The sequence below is a fragment of the Pseudorca crassidens genome, chromosome 6 (assembly GCF_039906515.1).
Source record: "Pseudorca crassidens isolate mPseCra1 chromosome 6, mPseCra1.hap1, whole genome shotgun sequence".
In the NCBI taxonomy this organism is placed as follows: Eukaryota; Metazoa; Chordata; class Mammalia; order Artiodactyla; family Delphinidae; genus Pseudorca; species Pseudorca crassidens.
In genome coordinates, this window is record NC_090301.1 from 54,449,928 (window position 1) to 54,468,597 (window position 18,670).

Consider the following 18,670-nt stretch of genomic DNA (forward strand, 5'->3'; position numbering starts at 1 on the left):
TTTCTGATTAAAATGTTCTTTTCTCCTTTGCAGAGGCACCAACCATTGTCCTTGATCCCACAATAAAGGATGGGCTAACAGTTAAAGCAGGTGACACCATTGTTTTGAATGCCATTAGCATTCTCGGCAAGCCTCTTCCAAAGTCAAGTTGGTCCAGGGCAGGAAAAGACATCAGACCATCAGACATCGTTCAGATAACTTCAACCCCAACATCTTCCATGCTTGCCATCAAGTATGCCACTAGAAAAGATGCTGGTGAATACACCATCACTGCTACCAATGCTTTTGGCACAAAGGAGGAGCATGTGAAGGTGACAGTCCTCGATGTACCTGGTCCCCCAGGTCCGATCGAAGTCAGTAATGTTTCTGCTGAAAAAGCAACGCTTACATGGACACCTCCCTTAGAAGATGGCGGCTCACCAATTAAGTCTTATGTTCTTGAAAAGAGAGAAACCAGCCGACTTTTGTGGACAGTGTTTGCCGAAGATATTCAGACTTGCAGGCATGTGGCAACCAAACTTATCCAGGGAAATGAGTACCTCTTCCGGGTCTCAGCTGTAAACCAGTATGGCAAAGGGGAACCCGTACAGTCCGAACCTGTCAAGATGGTAGACAGATTTGGTACGTAGAGCATATAAAGGAACTGATATGTAAGCATTTGCAGCAGAATTTAGGAAATCATAGATTTCTCATAAATTTGCTTTCTTTTCAGGTCCACCTGGCCCCCCTGGAAAACCAGAGGTGTCCAATGTCACTAAAAACACTGCCACTGTCAGTTGGAAAAGACCAGTTGATGATGGTGGCAGTGAGATCACAGGGTATCATGTAGAAAGGAGAGAGAAGAAAGGCTTGCGATGGGTGAGAGCAACAAAAACTCCAGTTTCCGATCTCAGATACAAAGTAACAGGACTGCAAGAAGGAAACACCTACGAATTCCGTGTCAGTGCAGAGAACAAAGCAGGAATTGGTCCACCTAGTGATACTTCAAATCCTGTTCTAATGAAAGATGTAGCATGTTAGTATTTATCTTTTTCAATACAGCTCATTTGGGAGTGCCAGTATTTTATATAATTTATACAAAAGCCAAACCCTTAACACTTTTGTGCCTTTGTCTCCTTTTCAGATCCCCCAGGACCACCCTCAAATGCACGTGTCACTGATACCACCAAGAAATCTGCTTCTTTGGCATGGGGCAAGCCTCATTATGATGGTGGGCTTGAAATCACTGGCTATGTCATAGAGCATCAAAAAGTAGGAGATGATGCCTGGATAAAGGATACGACAGGAACCACCCTCAGAATCACCGAGTTTGTCGTCCCTGATCTTCAGACTAAAGAAAAATACAATTTTAGAATCAGTGCCATCAATGATGCAGGTGTTGGGGAGCCAGCAGTGATTTCAAATGTTGAAATTGTAGAACGGGAGATGGCTCCTGATTTCGAACTAGACGCTGAGCTTCGAAGAACCCTTGTTGTGAGAGCAGGACTCAGTATTAGAATATTTGTGCCCATTAAAGGTCGTCCTGCTCCCGAAGTGACATGGACCAAAGATGATATCAACCTTAAAAACCGAGCTAACATTGAAAGCACAGAGTCGTTCACGCTCCTGATCATCCCAGAATGTAACAGATATGACACCGGTAAATTTGTGATGACCATTGAAAACCCCGCTGGGAAGAAAAGTGGTTTCGTTAACGTCAGAGTCTTGGATACACCAGGACCTGTCCTTAACCTGAGGCCTACTGACATCACAAAGGAGAGTGTCACCCTGCACTGGGACCTCCCACTGATAGATGGGGGCTCACATATAACAAACTACATCGTGGAGAAACGAGAAGCAACACGGAAATCCTACTCCACGGTCACCACTAAGTGCCATAAATGCACATACAAAGTTACTGACTTGTCTGAAGGACATGAATACTTCTTCAGAGTGATGGCAGAAAATGAGTACGGAATTGGTGAGCCGACAGAAACAACAGAGCCTGTAAAAGCCTCCGAAGTACCATCACCACCAGACAGTCTTAACATTATGGACACAACTAAGAGCACAGTCAGCCTGGCGTGGCCTAGACCCAAGCACGATGGTGGCAGTAAGATCACTGGCTATGTGATTGAAGCCCAAAGAAAAGGCTCTGACCAGTGGACCCACATCACAACCGTGAAGGGGTTAGAATGTGTTGTGAAGAATCTAACTGAAGGGGAAGAATATACCTTCCAAGTGATGGCAGTGAACAGTGCAGGGAGAAGTGCCCCTAGAGAAAGCCGACCCGTCGTTGTCAAGGAGCAGACAATGCTTCCAGAATTGGATCTCCATGGCATTTATCAAAAATTAGTCATTGCTAAAGCTGGTGACAACATTAAAGTTGAAATTCCAGTGCTAGGTCGACCAAAGCCCACAGTTACATGGAAGAAAGGAGACCAGGTTCTTAAACAGACCCAGAGAGTTAATTCTGAAAACACAGCAACTTCAACCATCTTAAATATCAATGAGTGTGTAAGAAGTGATAGTGGGCCCTACCCATTAACAGCAAAGAACATTGTGGGAGAGGTTGGTGATGTCATCACCATTCAAGTCCATGATATCCCAGGGCCACCTACTGGACCAATCAAATTTGATGAAGTTTCGTCTGATTTTGTCACCTTCTCTTGGGACCCACCTGAGAATGATGGAGGTGTACCCATAAGCAACTATGTAGTAGAAATGCGACAGACTGACAGTACCACATGGGTTGAGTTAGCAGCCACCGTTATACGCACCACCTACAAAGCCACTCACCTTACTACCGGAGTGGACTATCAATTCCGGGTAAAAGCTCAAAACAGATACGGAGTTGGACCAGGCATCACATCAGCATCTGTAGTTGCCAACTATCCATTTAAGGTTCCTGGGCCTCCTGGTACCCCTCAGGTCATGGCAGTTACCAAGGATTCAATAACAATCAGCTGGCATGAGCCTCTTTCTGATGGTGGAAGCCCCATTTTAGGATACCACATTGAAAGAAAAGAACGAAATAGTATTCTCTGGCAGACTGTGAGCAAAGCATTAGTACCAGGCAACATTTTCAAATCAAGTGGACTTGCAGATGGTATTGCTTATGAATTCCGAGTGATCGCAGAAAACATGGCTGGCAAAAGCAAGCCGAGCAAGCCATCTGAACCTATGTCAGCTTTGGATCCCATTGACCAACCTGGGAAACCGGTTCCTCTAAATATTACTAGACACACAGTGACCCTTAAATGGGCTAAGCCTGAATATACTGGAGGCTTTAAAATTACCAGTTATATAGTTGAAAAGAGAGATTTTCCTAATGGACGGTGGCTGAAAGCCAACTTCAGCAACATTTTGGAGAATGAATTTACAGTCAGCGGACTAACAGAAGATGCCACATACGAATTCCGTGTGATTGCCAAAAATGCTGCTGGTGCTATTAGCCCACCGTCTGAGCCATCAGATGCTATCACATGCAGGGACGACATTGAAGCACCAAGGATAATGGTGGACATCAAATTTAAGGACACAATTATAATAAAAGCAGGTGAAGCATTCAAGCTGGAAGCTGATGTTTCAGGTCGCCCACCTCCAACAATGGAATGGACCAAAGATGGAAAGGAGCTTGAAAACACAGCAAAATTAGAAATTAAAATGGCAGATTTCTCTACTAATCTGGTAAACAAGGATTCACTAAGACGGGATGGCGGTGCCTATACCCTTACAGCAACCAATCCTGGTGGTTTTGCTAAACATATTTTCAATGTCAAAGTTCTTGACAGACCAGGCCCACCTGAAGGACCTTTAGCTGTATCTGAAGTGACATCAGAAAAATGTATATTGTCATGGTTGCCTCCACTGGACGATGGAGGTGCCAAAATTGACAATTATGTAGTTCAGAAACGTGAAACCAGCAGGCTGGCATGGACAAATGTAGCTTCAGAAGTCCAAGTAACAAGACTAAAGGTCACTAAACTTTTAAAAGGCAATGAATACATATTCCGTGTGATGGCTGTAAATAAATATGGAGTTGGAGAGCCACTGGAATCAGAGCCTGTGCTTGCACTAGATCCTTATGGACCACCTGATCCACCCCAAAATCCTGAAGTTACAACTATTACTAAAGATTCCATGGTTGTCTGCTGGGGACATCCTGACTCTGATGGCGGCAGCGAAATCATCAATTATATTGTGGAACGGCGTGATAAAGCTGGCCAACGCTGGGTGAAATGCAACAAAAAGACTCTCACTGATTTAAGATATAAAGTGTCTGGACTGACAGAAGGACATGAATATGAGTTCCGGATTATGGCTGAGAATGCTGCTGGAATCAGCGCACCGAGTGCTACCAGTCCATTTTATAAAGCCTGTGATGCTGTGTTTAAACCTGGCCCGCCAGGTAACCCACGTGTTCTAGATACAAGCAGATCATCCATTTCAATTGCTTGGAACAAACCTATCTATGATGGTGGTTCCGAAATCACTGGGTATATGGTTGAGATCGCCCTGCCAGAAGAAGATGAATGGCGTATTGTCACTCCACCAGCCGGGCTCAAGGCAACCTCTTACACTATCACCAACCTCACAGAGAACCAGGAATATAAAATCCACATCTATGCCATGAATTCTGAAGGCATTGGGGAACCTGCACTTGTTCCTGGCACTCCAAAGGCTGAAGACAGGATGCTGCCTCCAGAGATTGAACTGGATGCTGAACTGCGCAAAGTTGTTACCATAAGAGCTTGTTGTACCCTGAGACTTTTTGTTCCAATCAAAGGAAGGCCAGTACCTGAGGTGAAGTGGACCCGGGAACACGGAGAATCTTTAGATAAAGCTAGCATTGAGTCCACAAGCTCTTATACCCTGCTTACCGTTGGAAACGCAAACAGATTCGACAGTGGCAAATACATACTAACTATAGAAAACAGCTCAGGCAGCAAGTCTGCATTTGTCAGTGTCAGAGTACTGGATACACCAGGCCCTCCACAGGATCTGAAGGTAAAGGAGGTCACTAAGACATCTGTCACACTGACATGGGAGCCTCCTCTTCTTGACGGAGGTTCAAAAATAAGTAACTACATTGTTGAAAAGCGGGAATCAACAAGGAAAGCATATTCAACTGTTGCAACAAATTGCCACAAGACTTCCTGGAAGGTAGACCAGCTTCAAGAAGGCTGTAGTTACTACTTCAGGGTTCTCGCTGAAAATGAATATGGCATCGGGCTCCCTGCTGAAACCACAGAATCTGTGAAAGCATCAGAACGACCTCTTCCTCCAGGAAAAATAACTTTGGTGGATGTCACAAGAAATAGCGTGTCACTCTCTTGGGAGAAACCTGAGCATGATGGAGGCAGCCGAATTCTAGGCTACATTGTAGAGATGCAGAGCAAAGGCAGTGACAAATGGACCACATGTGCCACAGTCAAAGTCACTGAAGCCACTATTACTGGATTAATTCAGGGTGAAGAATACTCTTTCCGTGTTTCCGCTCAGAATGAGAAGGGCATCAGTGATCCGAGACAACTGAGTGTGCCAGTAGTTGCCAAGGATCTTGTCATTCCACCAGCCTTCAAACTCCTGTTCAATACTTTCACTGTACTGGCAGGTGAAGATCTGAAAGTCGATGTTCCATTCATTGGACGCCCTACGCCAACTACAACCTGGCATAAAGATGATGTACCACTGAAGCAGACAACCAGAGTAAATGCTGAGAGCACAGAAAATAACTCACTACTGACGATAAAGGAAGCCTGCCGAGAAGATGTTGGACATTACGTAGTTAAACTGACTAACTCAGCTGGTGAAGCTACTGAAACCCTTAATGTTATAGTCCTTGACAAACCAGGGCCTCCAACGGGACCAGTTAAAATGGATGAAGTGACAGCTGACAGTATCACTTTCTCCTGGGGCCCACCTAAGTATGATGGTGGAAGCTCTATCAATAATTACATCGTAGAAAAACGGGACACTTCCACAACCACCTGGCAAATTCTGTCAGCTACTGTTGCAAGGACAACAATAAAAGCTTGCAGGTTAAAGACTGGATGTGAATATCAGTTTAGGATTGCAGCTGAAAACAGATATGGAAAGAGTACCTACCTCAATTCAGAGCCTACTGTAGCCCAGTATCCATTCAAAGTTCCTGGTCCTCCTGGCACACCGTTTGTAACGCTCTCCTCCAAGGACTGTATGGAAGTACAATGGAACGAGCCAGTCAGTGATGGAGGTAGCAAAGTCATTGGCTATCATCTAGAACGCAAGGAGAGAAATAGCATCCTCTGGGTTAAGTTGAATAAGACACCCATTCCTCAAACCAAGTTTAAAACAACTGGCCTCGACGAAGGCATTGAATATGAATTTAGAGTCTCCGCACAGAACATTGTGGGCATCGGCAAGCCAAGTAAAGTGTCAGAAAGCTACGTAGCCCGTGATCCATGTGACCCACCAGGAAGGCCAGAGCCAATCATTGTCACAAGGAATTCTGTGACTCTTCAGTGGAAGAAACCCACATATGATGGTGGAAGCAAGGTCACTGGTTATATTGTTGAGAAGAAAGAACTGCCCGAGGGCCGCTGGATGAAAGCCAGTTTTACAAATGTCATTGATACTCAGTTTGAAGTAACTGGCCTAGCTGAAGATCACAGATATGAGTTCCGGGTTATAGCTCGAAATGCTGCAGGAGTGTTTAGCGAGCCTTCAGAAAGCACAGGAGCAATAACAGCAAGAGATGAGGTAGAACCACCACGAATTCGTATGGATCCAAAATACAAAGACACAATTGTGGTTCACGCTGGTGAGTTATTCAACATTGACGCAGATATTTATGGCAAACCAGTACCAACCACTCAGTGGATAAAAGGTGATCAGGAGCTTTCAAATACAGCTCGATTAGAAATAAAGAGCACTGATTTTGCCACCAGTCTCAATGTAAAGGACGCAATACGTGTTGACAGTGGAAATTACATACTGAAAGCCAAAAATGTTGCAGGAGAGGTATCAGTCACTGTAAATGTCAAAGTTCTTGACAGACCAGGGCCACCTGAAGGACCTATTGTTATATCAGGAGTTACAGCAGAAAAATGCACACTCGCTTGGAAACCCCCACTACAAGATGGTGGGAGTGATATCATAAATTATATTGTGGAAAAGAGAGAAACCAGCCGCTTGGTTTGGACTGTGGTTGATGCCAACGTGCAAACTCTCAGCTGCAAGCTTACTAAGCTTCTTGAAGGCAATGAATATATCTTCCGTATAATGGCTGTCAACAGATATGGTGTTGGCGAACCTCTTGAATCTGAGCCAGTAATTGCCAAGAATCCATTTGTAGTGCCAGATGCACCAAAAGCTCCAGAAATCACAGCGGTGGCCAAGGACTCAATGGTTGTTGTATGGGAAAGGCCAGCATCTGATGGTGGCAGTGAAATTCTTGGATATGTTCTTGAAAAACGGGATAAAGAGGGCATCAGATGGACAAGATGCCATAAACGTCTGATTGGCGAACTGCGCTTGAGAGTAACTGGACTCTTAGAAAATCACAATTATGAATTCAGAGTCTCAGCTGAGAATGCTGCTGGACTCAGTGAGCCAAGCCCACCTTCTGCTTACCAAAAGGCTTGTGATCCTATTTATAAACCAGGACCTCCAAACAATCCCAAAGTCATTGATACTACCAGATCTTCCGTCTTCCTTTCTTGGGGCAAACCAATATACGATGGTGGCTGTGAAATCCAAGGATACATTGTTGAAAAATGTGACGTGAGTGTTGGTGAATGGACAATGTGCACTCCACCGACTGGAATCAATAAAACAAATATAGAAGTCGAGAAGCTGTTGGAAAAGCATGAGTACAACTTCCGTATCTGTGCTGTTAACAAAGCTGGAGTTGGAGAACATGCGGACGTCCCTGGACCTATTATAGTTGAAGAAAAATTGGAAGCACCAGACATTGATCTTGACCTAGAACTGAGGAAAATTATAAATATAAGGGCAGGCGGCTCCTTAAGGTTATTTGTTCCTATTAGAGGTCGTCCTACACCAGAAGTTAAATGGGGAAAGGCGGATGGTGAAATCCGAGACGCAGCTATAATCGACAGCACTAGCAGCTTCACCTCTCTCGTTCTTGACAATGTCAACCGATATGATAGTGGAAAATATACTCTCACGTTAGATAACAGCAGTGGGACAAAGACTGCCTTTGTTACTGTGAGAGTCCTGGACACACCAAGTCCACCTGTTAATCTGAAAGTCACAGAAATCACCAAAGACTCAGTATCAATTACATGGGAACCTCCTTTGTTGGATGGGGGATCCAAAATTAAAAATTACATTGTTGAGAAACGTGAAGCCACAAGGAAATCATACGCTGCAGTTGTCACAAATTGCCACAAGAGTTCTTGGAAAATCGATCAACTCCAAGAAGGTTGCAGTTACTACTTTAGAGTCACAGCTGAGAACGAGTATGGTATTGGCCTTCCCGCCCATACTGATGATCCAATTAAGGTTGCAGAAGTCCCACAACCTCCAGGAAAAATAACCGTGGATGATGTCACCAGAAACAGTGTCTCTTTGAGCTGGACAAAGCCTGAACATGATGGCGGCAGTAAAATCATTCAGTATATTGTGGAAATGCAAGCTAAACACCATGAGAAATGGTCAGAGTGTGCTCGAGTCAAGTCCCTTGAAGCCGTAATTACCAACCTAACTCAGGGAGAAGAATACCTTTTTAGAGTTGTGGCTGTAAATGAAAAGGGAAGAAGTGATCCTAGGTCTCTTGCAGTTCCAATAGTTGCCAAAGATCTGGTCATTGAGCCAGATGTAAGACCTGCATTTAACAATTACAGTGTACAGGTTGGCCAAGATTTGAAAATAGAAGTGCCAATTTCTGGACGTCCTAAGCCAACCATTACCTGGACTAAAGACGGTCTTCCACTGAAGCAGACTACAAGAATCAATGTTACTGATTCACTTGACCTCACCATACTCAGTATTAAAGAAACTCATAAGGATGACAGTGGACATTATGGAATCACAGTTGCTAATGTTGTTGGTCAGAAGACAGCATCCATCGAAATTATAACCCTAGATAAGCCTGATCCTCCAAAAGGACCTGTTAAATTTGATGAAGTCAGTGCTGAAAGTATTACCTTATCTTGGGAACCTCCACTGTATACAGGGGGCTGCCAGATCACTAACTACATAGTTCAGAAAAGAGATACAACCACCACAGTATGGGATGTTGTTTCTGCTACTGTTGCCAGAACTACACTCAAAGTGACCAAACTGAAGACTGGTACAGAATACCAATTCAGAATATTCGCTGAAAACAGATATGGACAAAGCTTTGCCTTGGAATCTGAGCCAATTGTAGCTCAATATCCCTACAAAGAACCAGGCCCTCCAGGCACACCATTTGCCACAGCCATTTCCAAAGACTCCATGGTTATACAGTGGCATGAACCAATCAATAACGGAGGAAGCCCAATCATAGGTTACCACCTTGAGAGAAAGGAAAGAAATAGTATTTTGTGGACAAAGGTCAACAAAACTATTATTCATGACACCCAGTTTAAAGCACTCAATCTTGAAGAAGGCATTGGATATGAATTCAGAGTTTATGCTGAAAATATTGTTGGTATAGGCAAAGCAAGCAAGAATTCTGAATGCTATGTAGCCAGAGATCCCTGTGACCCACCGGGAACCCCAGAAGCAATAATAGTTAAAAGACATGAAATCACTTTACAATGGACCAAACCAGCATATGATGGTGGAAGTATGATTACGGGTTACATTGTAGAGAAACGTGATTTGCCTGAGGGTCGTTGGATGAAAGCCAGCTTCACAAACGTCATTGAAACTCAATTTACTGTGTCAGGTCTTACTGAAGATCAAAGATACGAATTCAGAGTCATTGCAAAGAATGCAGCTGGTGTAATAAGCAAACCCTCTGACAGTACTGGACCGATAACTGCCAAGGATGAGGTCGAACTCCCAAGAATTTCAATGGATCCAAAATTCAGAGACACAATTGTGGTAAATGCTGGAGAAACATTCAGGCTTGAAGCTGATGTCCACGGAAAGCCGCTACCTACCATTGAGTGGTTAAGAGGAGATAAGGAAATTGAAGAATCTGCTAGATGTGAAATAAAGAATACAGATTTCAAGGCTTTACTTATTGTAAAGGATGCCATTAGAATCGATGGCGGACAGTATATTTTAAGAGCTTCCAATGTTGCAGGTTCTAAGTCATTCCCAGTGAATGTAAAAGTGTTAGATAGACCAGGACCTCCAGAAGGGCCAGTCCAGGTTACTGGAGTCACCGCTGAAAAATGCACATTAACATGGTCTCCACCACTTCAAGATGGTGGCAGCAACATTTCTCACTATGTTGTTGAAAAGAGAGAAACAAGTCGGCTTGCCTGGACTGTTGTTGCTTCAGAGGTTGTAACCAATTCTCTGAAAGTTACCAAACTCTTAGAAGGGAATGAATATATTTTCCGTATAATGGCTGTCAACAAATACGGTGTTGGAGAGCCTTTGGAATCTGCACCAGTACTCATGAAAAATCCATTTGTGCTTCCTGGACCACCAAAAAGCCTGGAAGTCACGAACATTGCCAAGGACTCCATGACCGTCTGTTGGAGCCGTCCAGATAGTGATGGTGGAAGTGAGATTATTGGCTACATTGTAGAAAAAAGAGACAAAAGTGGCATTAGGTGGATAAAATGTAATAAACGCCGCATTACAGATTTGCGTCTAAGAGTAACAGGATTAACAGAAGACCATGAGTATGAATTCAGAGTCTCTGCAGAAAATGCTGCTGGAGTTGGAGAACCAAGTCCAGCTACAGTTTATTATAAGGCTTGCGATCCTGTGTTCAAACCTGGCCCCCCCATCAATGCACACATTGTAGACACCACTAAAAATTCAATTACACTTGCCTGGGGTAAACCCATCTACGATGGTGGCAGTGAGATCCTGGGATATGTAGTAGAAATCTGTAAAGCAGATGAAGAAGAATGGCAAATAGTTACTCCACAGACTGGCCTGAGAGCCACTCGATTTGAAATTTCAAAACTCACTGAACACCAGGAGTATAAAATACGAGTCTGTGCCCTCAATAAAGTTGGTTTAGGTGAGGCTACATCAGTTCCTGGTACTGTGAAACCAGAAGATAAACTCGAAGCACCTGAACTTGACCTTGACTCTGAATTAAGGAAAGGAATTGTTGTAAGAGCTGGTGGATCTGTCAGAATTCACATTCCATTCAAAGGTTGCCCAACACCTGAGATCACTTGGTCTCGAGAGGAAGGTGAATTCACAGATAAGGTCCAAACTGAAAAAGCAGCGAACTATACCCAACTATCAATAGATAACTGTGATAGAAGCGATGCTGGAAAATATACTCTCAAGCTGGAAAACAGCAGTGGATCTAAATCTGCCTTTGTAACTGTGAAAGTTCTCGACACCCCAGGACCGATACAGAATTTGGCAGTCAAAGAAGTGAGAAAAGATTTTGTCCTTCTGATATGGGAACCACCCATCATCGATGGGGGTGCAAAGGTCAAGAACTATGTTATTGACAAACGTGAGTCAACCAGAAAAGCATATGCTAATGTGAGTAATAAATGCAGCAAAACAAGCATTAAAGTTGAGAATCTTACAGAAGGAGCCATGTACTACTTTAGAGTAATGGCTGAAAATGAATTTGGAGTTGGTGTTCCAGTGGAAACCGCTGATGCTGTGAAAGCAGCTGAACCTCCTTCCCCACCAGGAAAGGTCACACTCACTGACGTGTCCCAGGCTAGTGCATCGCTGATGTGGGAGAAACCTGAACATGATGGTGGTAGCAGAATCCTGGGGTATGTTGTTGAAATGCAGCCCAAAGGAACAGAAAAATGGAGTGTTGTGGCTGAATCCAAAGTCTGCAATGCAGTTGTTACTGGTTTGAGTTCTGGACAAGAATATCAGTTCCGTGTCAAGGCTTACAACGAGAAAGGAAAAAGCGATCCAAGAGTGCTTGGTGTTCCTGTCATAGCCAAGGACTTGACTATACAGCCTAGTTTTAAGTTACCATTTAACACATATAGTGTCCAAGCTGGAGAAGGTCTTAAAATCGAAATTCCTGTCATTGGCCGACCGAGACCTGAAATTTCATGGGTCAAAGATGGCGAGCCTCTTAAACAGACAACAAGAGTAAATGTTGAGCAAACAGCTACATCAACTATTTTGCACATTATAGAAAGTAACAAAGACGACTTTGGAAAATACACCATAACAGCAACAAATAGTGCAGGTACAGCAATTGAAAATCTCAGCATTATCATTTTGGAAAAGCCTGGACCTCCAGTTGGACCAGTTCGGTTTGATGAAGTTAGTGCAGACTTTGTGGTCATATCTTGGGAACCTCCAGCCTATACTGGTGGCTGCCAAATAAGCAACTACATTGTAGAGAAGCGAGATACAACTACCACCACTTGGCACATGGTATCAGCAACAGTTGCAAGAACAACAATTAAAATAACCAAACTGAAAACAGGCACTGAGTACCAGTTTAGAATTTTTGCAGAAAACAGGTATGGAAAAAGTGCCCCCTTGGATTCTAAACCAGTTATTGTACAATATCCATTTAAAGAACCCGGACCACCTGGCACTCCTTTTGTGACATCAGTCTCGAAAGATCAAATGCTTGTGCAGTGGCACGAGCCAGTTAATGATGGAGGCAGCAAAGTTACTGGCTACCATCTTGAACAGAAAGAAAAGAACAGCATTTTATGGGTCAAATTAAATAAGACTCCCATTCAAGACACCAAATTCAAAACAACTGGGCTTGATGAAGGCCTTGAGTATGAGTTCAAAGTTTCTGCTGAAAATATTGTTGGCATCGGCAAGCCGAGCAAAGTGTCAGAATGCTTTGTTGCTCGTGATCCGTGTGACCCACCAGGTCGCCCTGAAGCCATTGTTATTACAAGAAACAGTGTCACACTGAAATGGAAGAAACCTGCCTATGACGGTGGCAGCAAAATAACAGGTTATACTGTAGAAAAGAAAGATCTACCTGACGGCCGTTGGATGAAAGCCAGCTTTACTAATGTATTAGAAACTGAATATACAGTGAGTGGACTTGTAGAAGACCAAAGATATGAATTCAGAGTAATTGCAAGAAACGCAGCTGGCAACTTTAGTGAACCGTCTGAAAGCACTGGCGCCATTACTGCAAGAGATGAAATCGATGCACCAAATGCCTCACTGGATCCCAGATATAAAGATGTCATCGCTGTTCACGCAGGAGAGACTTTTGTCCTTGAAGCTGATATCCGTGGCAAACCTATACCTGACATTGTTTGGTCAAAAGATGGAAAAGAGCTTGAAGAAACAGCTGCCAGGATGGAAATTAAGTCTACTATTCAGAAAACAACTCTTCTTGTCAAAGACTGTATACGTAGTGACGGAGGACAATATATCCTGCAACTCAGCAATGTGGGTGGAACAAAGTCTATACCAATCACTGTAAAGGTACTTGACAGGCCAGGGCCTCCTGAAGGGCCTCTGAAAGTTTCTGGAGTGACTGCTGAAAAATGTTACCTGGCATGGAACCCACCTTTACAAGATGGTGGTGCTAATATCTCACATTACATCATTGAAAAGAGAGAGACAAGCAGACTCTCCTGGACCCAGGTTTCAACTGAGGTACAGGCCCTTAACTACAAAGTCACTAAACTTCTTCCTGGTAATGAGTACATTTTCCGTGTCACGGCTGTGAATAAATATGGAATTGGAGAGCCTCTGGAATCTGAGCCTGTTGTAGCCCGTAATCCTTATAAACCACCAGGTCCTCCTTCCCCACCTGAAGCCTCAGCAATCACCAAAGAGTCTGTGGTCGTAACGTGGGCACGCCCAGTGGATGATGGAGGTGCTGAAATCGAGGGCTACGTTCTTGAAAAACGAGATAAGGCAGGCATCAGGTGGACCAAGTGCAACAAGAAAACACTCACAGATCTTCGATTCAGGGTAACTGGCCTTACTGAAGGGCATTCCTATGAATTCCGAGTTGCTGCTGAAAATGCAGCTGGTGTGGGTGAACCTAGTGAGCCATCTGTTTTCTATCGTGCATGTGATGCTCTGTATCCACCAGGACCACCAAGTAATCTAAAAGTGGCAGACACTTCCAGATCGTCTGTCTCCCTGGTGTGGAATAAGCCAATTTATGATGGCGGCGCTCCTGTTAAGGGCTATGTTGTTGAAGTCAAAGAAGCCGCTGCTGCCGAATGGACAACGTGCAGTCCACCAACAGGATTACAAGGAAAGCAGTTCACCGTGACCAAGCTTAAAGAAAATACTGAATATAACTTCCGTATTTGTGCCATCAATTCTGAAGGCGTAGGTGAACCTGCAACTATACCTGGTTCAGTTGTTGCTAAAGAGAGGCAAGAGCCACCAGAAATAGAACTGGATGCTGATCTCCGAAAAGTGGTCATTCTGCGTGCGAGTGCTACTTTACGCTTATTTGTCACTATCAAAGGTCGACCGGAACCTGAAGTTAAATGGGAAAAGGCAGAAGGCATTCTCACTGACCGGGCCCAGATTGAGGTGACCAGCTCATATACAATGTTGGTAATTGATAACGTTACCAGATTTGACAGTGGTCGGTATAATCTGACACTAGAAAATAACAGTGGCTCTAAAACTGCTTTTGTTAACGTCAGAGTTCTCGACTCACCAAGTGCCCCTGTGAATTTGACCGTAAGAGAAGTGAAGAAAGATTCAGTGACACTGGCTTGGGAACCACCGCTTATTGATGGCGGAGCTAAGATTACGAACTACATCGTCGAAAAACGAGAAACTACAAGAAAAGTGTATGCTACTGTTACAAACAATTGCACGAAGAACACTTTTAAGATTGAAAACCTGCAAGAAGGATGTTCTTACTACTTCCAAGTCTTGGCTTCCAATGAATATGGGATTGGTTTGCCAGCTCAAACAACTGAACCTGTTAAAGTTTCTGAAACACCCCTCCCACCTGGAAGAGTAACTCTTGTTGATGTGACCCGTAACACAGCTACAATTAAGTGGGAGAAACCAGAAAGTGATGGTGGCAGCAAAATTACCGGTTATGTAGTTGAAATGCAGACCAAAGGGAGTGAAAAATGGAGCATGTGCACACAAGTTAAGACTCTAGAGGCAACTATATCTGGCCTAACTGCTGGAGAGGAGTATATCTTCAGGGTAGCTGCACTTAATGAAAAAGGAAAAAGTGATCCAAGACAACTTGGAGTGCCAGTAATTGCAAGAGATATTGAAATAAAGCCTTCAGTTGAGCTTCCTTTCAATACTTTCAATGTAAAGGCTACAGACCAACTGAAGATTGATGTTCCATTTAAAGGAAGACCTCAAGCTACTGTAAGCTGGAAAAAAGATGGTCAGACTCTTAAAGAGACAACTAGAGTAAATGTTTCTTCTTCAAAGACTGTAACATCACTAACAATTAAGGAAGCTTCAAGGGAAGATGTTGGAACTTATGAATTATGTGTTTCAAACAGTGCTGGATCCATAACAGTTCCTATTACTATAATTGTGCTTGACAAACCAGGACCTCCCGGACCTATACATATTGATGAGGTTAGTTGTGACAATATAACCATTTCCTGGAATCCTCCAGAATATGATGGCGGCTGCCAGATTAGCAATTACATCGTTGAAAAGAGAGAAACCTCTTCTACAACATGGCACGTAGTTTCACAGGCAGTTGCAAGAACATCCATTAAAATAGTTCGTCTAGTAACAGGAAGTGAGTATCAGTTCCGTGTTTGTGCAGAAAACCGCTACGGAAAGAGCTCCTACAGTGCATCTTCAGCTGTAGTTGCAGAGTATCCATTCAGCCCCCCAGGTCCTCCTGGTACTCCTAAAGTTGTGCATGCCACAAAATCCACCATGTTGGTAACCTGGCAAGTGCCAGTTAATGATGGAGGAAGTCAAGTACTTGGCTATCACCTTGAGTATAAAGAAAGAAGCAGCGTTCTTTGGTCAAAAGTAAATAAGAGCCTCATCACCGCTACTCAAAGGAAAGTCTCCGGCCTTGATGAAGGACTGATGTATGAGTATCGTGTATATGCTGAGACTATTGCTGGAATTGGTAAATGCAGTAAGTCTTGTGAACCAGTCCCTGCAAGAGACCCTTGTGACCCTCCTGGACAACCTGAAGTCACAAATATCACAAGGAAATCAGTGTCACTTAAATGGTCTAAGCCACATTATGATGGTGGAGCTAAGATAACCGGATACATTGTTGAACGTAGAGAACTACCAGATGGCCGGTGGCTGAAGTGCAACTTTACTAATGTACAAGAAACATACTTTGAAGTAACCGAACTTACTGAAGACCAGCGTTATGAATTCCGGGTTTTCGCAAGGAATGCTGCTGACTCAACTAGTGAGCCATCTGAATCCACTGGACCTATCACAGTTAAAGACGATGTTGAGGCTCCAAGAATTATGATGGATGTCAAGTTCCGAGATGTCATTGTTGTCAAAGCTGGAGAGGTCCTTAAGATAAATGCAGACATTGCAGGGCGACCTCTGCCAGTAATTTCCTGGGCCAAGGATGGTGTAGAAATTGAAGAGAGAGCAAGAACAGAAATTGTCTCAACAGACTACAATACTTTGCTAACAGTGAAAGACTGTGTCCGACGAGACTCTGGGCAGTATGTGCTAACACTGAAGAATGTTGCTGGAACTCGGTCTTTTGCAGTTAATTGCAAGGTACTTGATAAGCCTGGCCCACCAGCAGGACCACTTGAAATAACTGGCCTCACTGCTGAGAAATGCTCTGTTTCTTGGGGACCACCCCAAGAAGATGGTGGCGCAGCTATCGACTATTACATAGTAGAAAAACGCGAGACAAGTCGCCTTGCTTGGACAATATGTGAAGGAGAGTTAAGGACAACATCCTGTAAAGTGACCAAGTTGCTCAAGGGCAATGAATACATCTTTAGAGTAACCGGTGTTAATAAATATGGTGTTGGCGAGCCCCTGGAGAGTATGGCTGTAAAGGCACTAGATCCATTTACGGTTCCAAGTCCACCCACATCTTTGGAAATTACATCTGTGACCAAAGAGTTCATGACACTTTGCTGGGCAAGACCAGAGAGTGATGGAGGCAGTGAAATCTCTGGATACATAATTGAAAGGCGAGAGAAAAACAGCCTACGATGGGTGCGTGTAAACAAAAAACCGGTTTATGATCTGAGAGTGAAATCAACAGGACTTCGGGAAGGATGTGAATATGAGTATCGGGTATATGCAGAAAATGCTGCAGGCCTGAGCCTTCCAAGTGAAACCTCTCCCTTAATTCAGGCAGAAGATCCCGTGTTCTTACCATCTCCTCCATCCAAACCCAGTATCATGGACTCAGGCAAGACCAATATAACTATTGGCTGGGTTAAGCCCTTATTTGATGGTGGGTCCCCAGTAACTGGATACACTGTAGAATTTAAAAAATCTGATGAAACTGACTGGAAAACTGCCATTCAGAACTTAAGGGGCACAGAATATACAATAAGTGGACTAACCACAGGAGCCGAATACATTTTCAGAATAAGATCTATCAATAAGGTCGGTGCTAGTGATCCCAGTGATAGCTCCGATCCCCAGATAGCAAAGGAAAGAGAAGAAGAACCTGTATTTGATCTTGACAGTGAAATGAAGAAGACCTTGATCGTCAAGGCCGGTGCCTCCTTTACCATGACTGTGCCTTTCCGAGGAAGACCAGTACCCAGTGTCTCCTGGAGCAAACCAGACACTGACCTCCGCACTAGAGCTTATATTGATTCCACAGACTCTCATACATCACTGACTATTGAAAATGCCAATAGAAATGATTCTGGAAAATACACATTAACAATTCAGAATATTTTGAATGCTGCTTCACTGACCTTAGTTGTCAAAGTTTTAGATTCTCCTGGTCCTCCAGCCAATATTACTGTACATGATGTCACCAGGGAGTCTGCAGTGTTATCCTGGGATGTTCCTGAAAATGATGGTGGAGCACTAGTGAAGAATTACTACATAGAAAAACGAGAGGCCAGTAAGAAAGCATGGGTCTCAGTGACCAGCAACTGTAACCGCCTCTCCTACAAAATTACCAACTTACAAGAAGGGGAGATTTACTACTTCAGAGTCTCCGGAGAAAATGAGTTTGGTGTTGGTGTACCAGCTGAAACGAAGGAAGGAGTAAAAATAACAGGTATGTTTTAAGAACAAAAAAACCCTACATATCCATATTCATTTTCCTAGACTAGTGTGAATCATTTTAATTATTGTTTAATCTTAAATGCTTTTGGTTCACACCTCGAACAATTCGTACTATAGCACAAAATGAAATCTTACTACTAGAGAAAGTCTTTGATTAAAAAAAGTAGAAATTTACATAGCTGGAGTTGGATAATGTATTCTGAATTTAAGTATAATTGAATTTGACTGCATATGTATATATATATATATAAACATATATAGTGTGTGTGCAGAAATTGTATGATAGTGTTTCTTACAAGATTGTTCATCTCATTCCTCGTTTTTACACCCATGATAAATTTGGGATAAATTTAATCATTTTATTTGGTCATTTGACACTTACTTGATTTGAATGCTATGACATGCTATAACATAAAATGACAAAGCCTGGGAA

General features: G+C 43.3%; 2 protein-coding genes across 50 annotated transcripts in view; one reads left to right on the forward strand and one right to left on the reverse strand.

Annotated features, from left to right (window-relative positions):
- TTN (titin) overlaps positions 1–18,670 on the forward strand; it is a 282,014-nt gene that overhangs the window by 231,132 nt on the left and 32,212 nt on the right. For all 41 annotated transcript variants that reach the window (XM_067741398.1, XM_067741403.1, XM_067741365.1 and 38 more), the window contains 3 exons: positions 34–621; positions 713–1,015; positions 1,124–18,229. In XM_067741398.1, the coding sequence (XP_067597499.1) occupies positions 34–621; positions 713–1,015; positions 1,124–18,229 (17,997 nt within the window). The remainder of the gene's footprint in view (positions 1–33; positions 622–712; positions 1,016–1,123; positions 18,230–18,670) is intronic.
- PLEKHA3 (pleckstrin homology domain containing A3) overlaps positions 1–18,670 on the reverse strand; it is a 138,381-nt gene that overhangs the window by 38,094 nt on the left and 81,617 nt on the right. For all 9 annotated transcript variants that reach the window (XR_010944367.1, XR_010944366.1, XR_010944364.1 and 6 more), the window contains exon 8: positions 6,091–6,240. The gene's annotated coding sequence lies outside the window, so the exon portion shown is untranslated. The remainder of the gene's footprint in view (positions 1–6,090; positions 6,241–18,670) is intronic.